The 12,425-nt window shown below is 32.0% G+C and overlaps 1 protein-coding gene across 1 annotated transcript in view; it reads right to left on the bottom strand.

The window, feature by feature from the left end:
• LOC100210096 (phosphatidylinositol 3-kinase regulatory subunit alpha) overlaps window positions 1-12,425 on the bottom strand; it is a 124,910-nt gene that overhangs the window by 61,220 nt on the left and 51,265 nt on the right. The window contains exon 12 of the mRNA XM_065801009.1: window positions 1,295-1,390. Within this exon, the coding sequence (XP_065657081.1) occupies window positions 1,295-1,390 (96 nt within the window). The remainder of the gene's footprint in view (window positions 1-1,294; window positions 1,391-12,425) is intronic.

Here is a 12,425-nt window from a genome sequence, read left to right as displayed (position 1 = left end):
TTTTTCTTAGAACCATATTATAACATTAAACAAAAAAGAAGTAGCAGCTTCAACTGTAGTGATCCTAGCGGCCTTGGGGAGGTAAATGCAGTAAAAAAAAAAAAGAAAGAAAAAAAGATGTAGCTGTTCTGTTGTCAAATTAAGAAAAAGCAACTTGTTACTTTTTCTGTTATCATACATTCAAAAGTTTGATGACCAGTTGCTGTTGAGGCCCCATTGAGAAAGTCAAGATTTATGACACAACTGCTGAGATATCCACATAAAGCCATTTCAGTTGCTAAAAGCACAAAGCTTGTGCTTTACTAGTGGTACATATCATATACTGGTTTGGTTAGCCCTGTTAAATACCTAAGTCATAATTTCAAAAGAATATTGTTAGCTGCTGTGGAAAAAATAAATTCATTTGCAATCAATCATTTGCTGAAATAATTCAGTGTTAAGTCAGAAGTTTTGGTACCCAAAGTCTTGAGCATTTTTAGGCAACCAACTTAAACAAGTTGTTCCAGCTCCTTGAAATCCTAAGTACTTTTTTAACAAAAACTTTTTTTTAAAAAAAATAAGATGAATTATATAAACAAGCACTTTGAGTATTGAAAGAGTTTTTTTAGACATAAATGACAGGGCTGAGAAAAAAGTCACTTCATTCAAAATTTCATTGAAAAAACTGACAAACAACTAAGATCCACATTAATTTCTTCTTTAGGCTGTTTGAGACCATATATAGAATTATATATACGCACACGTTTTAAAATTTAACTTTTTACAATTGTTTGGTTAAGACAGATTACCACAGCGTTGTTTTCTTATTTAAATGGTCATTTTGTTTTTTTATCTAAATGACCATTTAAATAAGAGAACAACACTGGAAAATTTAAATAAGAAAACACATTATGGAAGAGTTGAGGCAATTTTTTACAACCAGATGAGCTTCCTAGCATTAACCTATTTTGCAGATCATGATAAATACTTTTAGAGAAAGGTTACTATCCGAGGTTTACAAGCTCCTCCTACTCTTATCCAAAATTAAATTCAGAGTTTATACTGAGTTTTCTTTCTCCTAGGTAAGTTGTTTTTATGATGGCTATCAAGCCTCACCTGCTCCATAAATATATATATGAATATATAAATATTTAAATATATATATATATATATATATATATATATATATATATATATATATATATATATATATATATATATATATATATATATATATATATATATATATATATATATATATGTATATATATATAAAACATAACATATATATAAAAATAAAAGTAAAACAGCTTACTCTGCTTGATAATCAAGTGGTCTAACCAACAATATTGCAAACTCAACTGTTAAACTTTCAGCTGTTATCACATTATTTGCACAGTTGTTTATTGCCCTGGAAAAGAAATTTGTTTGATTTGCAATTTTTTTATTATGTGCAACCATTAAAATTGACTTATTTTTGTTTGCAGTCTAAAAAATCATGTGACTTAATATATAAATTCCAGACATCTAATTATTGCAGTTCTAAAAGATAATCATTCTAAATAAAATATAAATGCTAACTTTAACAACAACTGAACTAAATCTTTTAAATCAAATAACTTAGGCTTCTTTATCTGTTTAAATGTTTGTTTACAACAGTAATAAGATGAATAACTGATAAAAAAAATTGATTAACATACTAAAATATAATATCAACAATGTTGAACGAGAATAGAGAGTTGTTAGTTGTTGTAAATAGTAAATGGCTAAACACATTGAACAAGGATAAATAGATAAAATATGGTAAAAAAAGATGATAAACAATGTTCCTAAAACTTTTCATCTTACTTCTGATAAATTGACAATTCTTTATCTCTTTACATCTATTTACACATATACACTAAAAAAATTAGTTATTTTGAGGACTTTAATGTTTATCATACTGATTGGCTTGGTTCTAGACCAACATCAGGAGCCAAACATTTACTCAAGAATAAAATAAATTCTTAACTTAAAAGTCTACTTTCCCAACCACCTACCTTTATTATTTGATTTGTGTCTAATCTCTGACCCAAAATTGCGCCTAGTATATTTTTATTTTACTTTAGTTCAGATTTAAATTTTATATTTCTTCTATATCAGAATAGATGAAGTGTTAAGTGAAGTTATTTATGGAATTAATCAAAACAAAATTATTTGTGAAAGTTTTAAGCCAAATAGTAGGTGACAGGGATTGACTGGGACCGGGGCCAGGTTTGATAGAAAATAGCCAGGGCCGGGTTTGTGATTGGGGCTGCATTAACATGGATACATCCTAAAGTATATTTAAATTCATGTTATATTTTTTATATATATATGCACATACGCATTTATATATAATGTCATTATGATCAACATGAACATCATCACCATCATCATCACCATCACCATCATCATCACCATCATCATCATCATCATCATCATCATCATCATCATCATCATCATCATCATCATCATCATCATCATCATCATCATCATCATCATCATCATCATCATCATCATCATCATCATCATCATCATCATCATCATCATCATCATCATCATCATCATCATCATCATCATCATCATCATCATCATCATCATTATCACCAAGCTTTAGCCTTCTTCTTTTATACTGTTCTCTAATTTAAACAACCTCAAGGATTCTCTTTCCTTAACTAAAGCTCATTTATGCCATATGTAATGCAAGTTTTCTTACTTCTACCTCAACAATTTTCTCCTGAAGCTGCTACCTCTCTACATGCTTATACCAAAACCACTTTAATCTTCTCTGGTAAACATTGTCTTTATCTTGTTTTGTTAGAGTTGTACCACACATCCATCTGATCATCATTTTCTATGGTTCAACCTTCTATGGTTTGCGTTTCAGACAACATTCCATCATATTCTTACAAAAGTTTTCCTCAGAACTTTTATGCTTAACTATTAATAAGTGCTAATTTTTAAAACTTTTAGAAAACACACTGACCTATCCAACTATCCTACAAATAGTCTTCTCTCTATTATTAGTTTCTTTATATATAAGTTTTAAGATTATTAAATCATTTTTGCAGTATCAAAGTCATTCTTGAAAACCTCCATTCTTCTTCATTTCCAGTAACTTTAGTTACTGGAAATGAAGAAGAGTGTAGCACCGCAACACAACAAGCAAGGTTTTATCTTTGCTCATGTAATGTTTCTGTTTCTTATCTACAATAACAATCTTCTTGACAATCTTACATCTAAAGTATTTGTTGACGATTCAACATTATACTTATCTAGACAAAAAGTCTTTTTGATCGCTAAGTACGATCAGTCAAACTCCAACAAAACTAAGTTATTTACTGCGAACAACTATCACAATATTGATTACGTTCCTTCACTGATTAATAACAATTGTCTCACTCTCAGGCAAAACTCAAAAGCACATTGTAAATGTAGTTGGACCTGCTTTATCTGCCAAGTTTGAGCCATGCTCCCATCACTGTAAAGTTGCATCTCTTTTTTTTTCTACAAACACTATTATGGTTGCTGCTCAAATGAGCTATTATCTCTAGTTCAATCAACCAAAACTCGTTCTTGCTTGTCATTCAACAAAGTCATATCCTTTATTTGTATCTGATCCTGAATGCTGTAAAAAGTTTTTGTTTATCTGTTTTTCTTGCACATCAACAAAACTCTCACTCATCTTCATACTTTCTTGACTCATACAACCTACAACTTTTTAAATCTTCAATTAACCATTTCTTTGCTCTTAAACCCTATCCTTTGTTTTCTTGTAACTTATAACTTAATAGTGCTTACTTGCAATCTTGTTAGAAGTGAATTAGTTTTGTCACCATGTACAACACACATGGTGACAAAATACCACAAGTCTAAAACGAATGTTTACAAAATGACAGATACAAATAGCACTCTTTGTCGGAAGAAATATTAAAAACTTAAAACTTCAACCCTGATTTTCTCTGTTTGACACTTTTTGACTTGTGGCACCCTTGATCTGGGTGTACGATACATATATATATATGTATATATATATATATATATATATATATATATATATATATATATATATATATATATATATATATATATATGCTAGTATTTAATAAATAGTAAATATATCCATAAATTCATAATATGAAAAATATTATAAATTTTTTCCTCGTCCTATTTTTTGAAATGGCCTGGAGCTCCGCTCACTTACTAAAGCCAAAGTTTAATGTTCACCACTCTTTTAAATTTGAGCAAGGTACTTTAAAGGAGTTACTAATTGTAACTGCTGCCTTCACCATTTTAGTTAGAAAAAAATTACCTTTAAATATCTTTTTACTATTGCAAAAAATGAAATGTTTATTGAAACAAGGTATTGTGTAAGACTAAAACTCGGACCATTCTCAAACCATTAAATTTCATTTTTTTGGAGTTATGTTCAAGAATTAGGTATTATTTTAATGTTTAACATCTATGGTTTGGATGGGCTTCCATAATGACATTTTCGTTTTCCTTTAAATAATTGACATCCATGACAAACAACTTAATTCTTTATATAAAATATCTAATCTCTTCAGCCTCTGAAGGAAAATGGTTTTGACATATGCCTCCTCCCTTAATTCAAATATGATTCTTTTTGACCACCCGGAAATTGGAGTAACTGGTGAACTTTAATTTAATTAAATGTTACTTATTTTCCAGGTCGATACTGATGCGTCGGCATCAGAAATAAATTTATACTCTTCTTATAACAGCCAATTTTAATATTTCTATAGAATACAACTGTCTCTTTTCAAAGATATTGATAAAAAATTTCTTAGAAGCCTGAACACTTTAGTTATTTCTCATGAGATTTCTGGCTGGTAGGTATATATATATACAGATATAGATATTGGGTGGGGGAGGTTCACATATAGATCATACATAGACTTGGGTGGGGAAGAATTTTACATGACCATAGGTAAATGACACCAAAAAACTAACATACAACTAAAAGCCATTTAATGAGAAGAATTTTAGATTCGATAATTTGTAGTTTAATAGTTTTATTTTATGAGAATTTATGGACTTTAGAATTTTCCATATGATATCAATATGGAAAATTCTTACAAATAATTTTTAAAATTCCAGTGTGGTGAAATAACTTAGATTAATAACTTTTTCTGAATTTCCAAATTGAAAACCAAATGCTTTGATAAAGTATTTGCTTGGTTTTCTAAAAATGAATTTAAACATCGGTTGATCTTCTATAAGAAGGTAGGCAGATGCAATTTACAACTGTCCAAGTATTTCTTAGTATTTCTATTGAGGCACAATCACTAGCTTTTACTCAACCAAAGGGTATATTTTAAATAAAAATTTTTCCTAACATTTTAACAATAATTTTAATAGGTTCATTTGCACAGTTATTACTTTAAATGACTTCATTTTAATATTTGAAAAACTTTTTCTTGATTTAATTACAAAATTTTGTGTTTATTTTTTCTTAGATTAATTAAATAAAAATAATACAGTTTTTATAGAAACCAATCAACTGTGTCAAAAAACCAAATTTAGGACTAAAATATTATAAATAGTAAAGTATATTAAAAAATTGATACCAACACTTCCATTCTAAAATAATAAACAAAAAAAAACTGCTATCAGCAGCTTGCGGTAGCGAAAGAAATCATGTGGATTTAACACAGAGTAAAAACAAGAAATATTGAATCTGATGCCTCTATGTAAATACCAAATAATAAAAATAAAAAAATATTATGAAACAAGTGCACAGTATGAAAAAGACCAAGTCTTAGAAATGAGTTCAGGAAATGAGTAGAAAATTGCAGATCTTTAACTTGACTATGCCCAATAAACTTTCTTCTAAATCTACTAAATTAACCACAATATACTTCTTGATATTATTTAAGATTGGAATATTTGGAATAGCAAATGGATCTGGTTGGACCCAGCAGAGTTATATTATACTGAAGAATATGCTGACCGGAAAAGAAGCCAAGTGTATTGCTAGTATGTTGGATTATCATCTTGAAAGATTCTTACCTGATGTACAGGAAATTATCAAGCATGCTGATAATTGTGTGGGACTAAACAAAAACAACATAATAACGCAATATTTATAACGGCAAGTTGCCTATCTGTTGAACATATCAAATTTGCCTTATATGGTGGTTATGGAATTATCAAATAAAAACTCTATTACTGAAGTGGCAACAGTTTTAGAATTTGCAGCTTGTATAAAAACAGTACAATGTTATCAAATCTAAACACAACTGTTATTGTTGGTAATGAAAAATTAATTATACTAACTTATAACTGGAAACATGCATTTTTACCTGGTTTTAAAATTATTTTTTAACAGAAACAGTGGGATTTATTTCAGTTTAAAAAAGAAATGGCCAAATGTGAGCAGAATGCTTACAATTGATCACTTTAAAAATTTTTCCAATTTTTCCAGTTGCTTTACACCTATAAAGATTTGCACTATGAAGATTAAGCTAATGGTTTCTACAATTACTTCACATTTATTAAAGTTCACCAGCCACTGTGAGCCCCATGCTGTAGCAGAAGTGAGATCCTTTTCAAGCTCAAAACCCCCTCCAAGCAATCAGAGAGTGTTGGCTTCTTATCATGACAAGAATAAATGGTAGTATTATCAGCAAACAATGCCACCTTGGATGTGAAAATATCTGAATGATCATTAATGTAAATAATTTTGTAAATCAATAAATTAAATCAATAATTAATAAAATAGTAATGTAAGACTATGATAAGCACTTGTTGAACAGTTTTGAAAGACGTTAGCTCCGGAAAACGCTTCTGCAAGACTATAACAGGTATGTCGTCCAGACCACAAGCTGTAGAAAAATCTTAGCAGAAATCACTTTAGATACAGAAGCTGGAGTAATACGAATCTCAAGCAATGGATCAAGCTGTTTGACGGCTATGTCAGGTAGAATGCAACTAGTGGAATTAAGAGATGATGTTGATGAAAAGTTCTTAGCAAACAATTCAGCTTTGTCTTTAGGAGAGTTGACAAAGTCTGAACTATACAAGAGAGGTGGAATTACAGATTTGCCTTTATTATTGATACTATTAAAGATTCTCCAGAAGTCACCAGAGCTAAATTTTCGTGATGAAATACAAGATTTCATGACCTGAGAATAGCGGGCTTTGGCGTTAGACAAAACCTTTTTACAATGGTTTCTAGCAGTAATAAACAGACATCTGTTTTCTGGAAAATTGTTATGCTGATAGATATGAAAGTAATGGTTTCGATTGGCAATTGCAGCAGCACATTGTGAGGAAAACCATGGAGAGATAAGGCTTGAACTGGCATCATCAAGAGGGAATAAAAGATTCCATGCCAGCCTGAATCCAAGAAATTATGTAAGAAGCACATTTAATAGCAGGATATATAACAAGAGATTTCTACCCAATAACAAGAGATTTCTACCCAAAGGCCATCACAAAGAAAATCACGGAAAGAGTCCCAGTCAGCTTTAAGGTAGTTGTAAGAGGTTCGATAATAGGGGGATTCAGGTGATTAAGAAGAATGAGATATTAGTTTTAAAGAGATCAAACTGTGATCAGAAGCACCTAAGAGTGAATGTGGAGAAACTGAGCACTGACTAGGATCAGAAACAAGACATAAGTCGAGTAGAGAAGGTAAATGATTAGGGTAGTTTGGAAAGCGAGTTGGAAAGTTGACTATTTGAGTTAGGGATTGAAAAAGGCAAAAATTGTGGGCTTTAATGCCTGCAGAATCAGTGACACCAGAGCCAAGCCATTCAGAGTGGTGAGCATTAAAGTCACCAACAACAACTATATTAGCTGATGGATAAAGAGAGAGGGCTTGGTCAATATGAACAGAAATAACATCAAAAAGAGTGCAGTCTTGAGATGAAGGAGAGCGATATAGAACAAAGAGAAAGGCAATAGAGAAAAGTGGTATTAAATGAAAGCACATAAAAGAATAGTCTGTCGATTCAAACCTAGTTTCCGGACAAATGGATGAATTCTTACAAATGTAAATGCCAAGGCCAAGCATGTCACTATTATATGAACTCAAATTAGTCTCACAAAGAGCAAGTAGGTCTGGTGAACTTTGCAAGAGATAGCCTCAACAGTAGAAAAATTACTTCAAACACCACGAATATTTGTGAATGTTTTTTAATTGTGATGGTTTTTTGTGTTTTACAGTTATTGGTACTTTAGTCATTTTTAAATTTTTTAAAGAACTTGACTCAAAGCATAGATAGTACTAAGTACACTGCTTAATAACCCAAGCAATTGCCTTAATACTACTAATAAACCCTAAGCCGTAACAAAGGGCTCCAAATGTGGCCTCAGCAATGCAAATCAAAAGTACAAACAGGGACACCATCCATGTGCAACATGGCACTGTTAGTACTTTGATATTTTTCATCTGTTGATGAAACCAGCCTCTTAGAGAGCTACCCCAGAGTTTGGGAAACCTGACTACCAGTTGGCCTCAGATTCATAAAACTGAGATTTAGAGTGTACCCTCATTAGGAAATAATAGAATGAGTTGCTTAGTCATAAAAACAGAGACACAAGCGAAACCCATGCATTGAGTCAAGAGCATCCAGCATTCAACATCCTAAACTGGAAACAATGTATTAAAAATACATCTGCTCTAGCCTAATAGATGAAAATGGGGTGCAAGGCTGGTCAACAGATAGAATCTGGTAACCCCTTAAGTCTTTACCTAGGAGGCCTTCTACAAGACAATAGCCAGATGCGTTTAACATCTGCCCAAGATGAGTATTTTTATTGAGACACAATCTCTAGCCTTTACTCAACCAAGAGCCCAAAGGCAGGGGGTGTTTTAAGTCGGAGTTGGCATCTCCTAGCCTTTGCCTAAAAAGACGTATATTACAAGGCAGCAGGACATGAAGCAGATTGTACTAGGTTACATGTTACCAGTAGCAGGATAACCCGACCTGACAGAAAATTCTATTAAGTAATAAATATCAAAACATCTCTAGATTTTTATTGACTTAAACAATATTGTTCAAGTACTATTGGTTCACTCTTACCCTTACAATAACTAAAAAAAAATGTTAGAAGTGTACCATTAGCTTTATTTACCTAAAATTTAAAGATAGATATTGTTTTAAAACAATCAAGTGAAAACTAAGCAAATAATAAAAAATTTAGTTTATATGCAACTGGACTAAAATGTTTAATGCACGAGGTTTAAGCTAAAAAAAAAGCACAAGGTTTAAGCTAAAAAAATAACACTTTATTTTAGATACTGTTTATTAGCTAATAAATATATATATATATATATATACATAATAAACATACATACATAAATATATAAAATACCCTTTTTAATACATATTTATATATGCGGTATACTTTTAATACATATTTATATATGCGGTAGTGGTGTAGTGGTAAGAGCGCTCGCTTTGTAAGCGAGAGGTTCGGAGTTCGACTCTCCGAAACACGAGCACGGTACTTCCAGGGACCACCACGTCCCTGGAAGTACCGCGCTCAACTTAGTTTCTCCGCGCAGCGGCCTTGCTCGGTTGCAAGGTTCGTGTTTCGGAGTTAAAGAGTTGAGAGAGGTTTGCACCACGAATAACAACTTAAAAATAAAAATAATAAAAACACAAAAAAAATGAGTAGCCTCCTCGACTGTAGTGGCCCCCCTCGGGCCTTGGGGAGGTGAATAATCTGAAAAAAAAAAAAAATATATATATATATATATATATATATATATATATATATATATATATATATATATATATATAAATATGAAAATCGAAAACCTTGCCGCCTATAAAATCCAGCAAAAAGTGAACTCGACATTGTCATTAAAACATACCTAGATAAAATCAACAAGGAAATAAAAAAGAAATTGAAACTAAACCAATAGAAAAACACCGCTGAAGTAATTAAATGGTTTACAAACATAAGCAACAAGCAACACTGTGTATTTATACAACTCAACATCAATGAATTTTATCTATCCATCACAAAAGACATACCAAACAATGCTTTATTATTCGCAAAACAACACACTAAAATAAGCAATGAAAAAATTAGATTCATAAATCATTGCAGAAAATTGCTATTAATTTTTAAAAATGAAACATAGATAAAAAAGGCGTATAACAATGTTTTGACGCCACAATAAGATGTTTTGACAGAGCCGAAGTATGTGAACTGTTGGGTTTATACATTCTAGACTCTTTATCCAAAACCTTTACTAAAAATGATATAGGTCTTTACCGAGACAACAAATTGATGGTAATGCACAAAAAAACTACCGCACAGTTAGACAAAGTCAGAATAAATATAATTGAGATATTTAAAAACATTAGATTTCAAATAGAGACTCAATCCAACCTAAACAGCCTTAATTTTTTTGTTGCAAATTTTAATCTTCAAAAAAACTCCTACTAACCTTTCAAAAAACAAAATGACCAACTACTCTACATCCACACTGAATCAAACCACCTGCCCCAAGTCCTTAAGTAGATCCCTCTCTCCATTAATGATCGACTATCGCAAAATTCTGCTGATGCAAAAATATTTAACTCATCAATAACAAAATACGAAGAAGCACTTAAACAAAGTTGTTTTAAAAACTTTAACTTAAAGTACAACCCAAAAGATAAGACACCCCCAAGAAAAAGAAATATAATTTGGTTTAACCCACCCGACAATAAAAGCGTCTCTACCAATGTGGACAAATCTTTTTGCAATTAATAACTAAGCATTTCCCACCTTCAAACCTATTGCATGAACTATTCAATCAAAACACTACAAAAATTAGCCACAGCTGCTCAAACAACATTTCAAAAATCATAAACAGTCACAACAAAAAAAATAAATTCAAATAACACAACTGAAAATCTCCCTTGCAATTGCAAAACAAAAAGAAATCTGCCCGCTGAATAAACTTTGTAGAGTGACAATAATAATTAACGAATGTTTAACATCTTCCCCAAACACGCCCAGCAAAGCATACATTGGTTTATCAGAGGGCGTGTGGAAAAAGAGATATGCAAACCACAAACAATCATTTACAAATGAAAAATTTTCAAATGCAACCACTCTCTCAAAATATATATGGGAAACTAGGGAAAAACTGAAAGAAACACCAGAATTAACTTGGTCTATCCTAAAAAAAGGCCCTGCGTACAACAATACAAAAAATTTTTAACTTTGTTTATATGAAAAACTAATAATTTTACTTTATAAAAATGCTGAAGAGCTACTTAATAAAAAAGAGTTGATTTCCTAATATTATCATGATAATAAACTTCTATTAGGCAACCACAAACCTAAAGATTAGATACATGCGGTTGTAACAATAGCTTTTTCCATATAGGTTTTTTCGAATTTTTTAACGAACAAACTATATTTGCATTTCACCTGATGATTGCAACGCCATGAAACTTGTTGTGAAAATCACGTAGTTTTATTTTCTACTATACACTACTGTGATCAAAAAGTAAGGTGAATTTTTTTATAAAATGAAAAATCTTTATTTATTCTTCCAAATCTGTGTCGTCCCCCTCAAAATAATCCCCCCCCGGCCCCAATGCACTTTTGCCAACGTTTTTTCCAGTCTTCGAAGCATGCCGAAAAGTCCTCGGTAGGGATAGCCTTCAATGCGCGTGCTGATTCATGTTGGATCTCTTCAATGGACTCAAAACGATTTCCCGGAGTGGTCTCTTGAGCTTTGGGAACAGCCAGAAGTCACATGGTGCTAAGTCGGGCGAATACGGTGATTGTGGAGCAACATGGGTAGAGTTTTTGGCGAAAAACTCACGAAGAACCAGTGCTGTGTGCGAAGGCGCATTATCGTGGTGCAAAATCCAAGAGTTATTGGCCCATAATTCTGGTCTCTTTTTGCGAATAGCTTCACGCAAACGTCGCATAACGCTTAAATAATATTCCTTGTTGACAGTTTGGCCAGTTGGAAGGAATTCGTAGTGCACGATACTACAATAATCAAAGAAAACAGTCAACATGACCTTGATTTTTGAGCGACTTTGACGTGGTTGCTTCGGTCTCGGCTCGCCTTTTTCACGGTATTCACTCGATTGGTCGGTTGTTTCAGGGTCGTATGCGTAGACCCAAGTCTCATCGCCAGTAATAATTTGTTTGTAGACGTCTTGATAGTCAGAAAGCATTGCTTCACACGTTTTAACGCGACGCTCTTTTTCAAAGAAATTGAGAAATTTCGGCACCAAACGTGATTTGAGTCTTCTGAGACCCAAATGATCCTTCAAAATCGCTTGCACCAACCCAAATGATATTCCAACCATGTCAACAAGGTCTCGAATGGTTAACCGACAATTTGCAAGCACCAATTCTTTGATTTTGTTGATGTGGCGATCATCAATCAAAGTCGATGGTCATCCGGAGCGTTCCAAGTCATCAACACG

This window comes from Hydra vulgaris, chromosome 07 (assembly GCF_038396675.1).
Source record: "Hydra vulgaris chromosome 07, alternate assembly HydraT2T_AEP".
NCBI lineage: Eukaryota > Metazoa > Cnidaria > Hydrozoa > Anthoathecata > Hydridae > Hydra > Hydra vulgaris.
The sequence above is the reverse complement of the archived record's forward strand: the minus strand, read 5'-3'. Positions and strand labels throughout refer to the sequence as shown.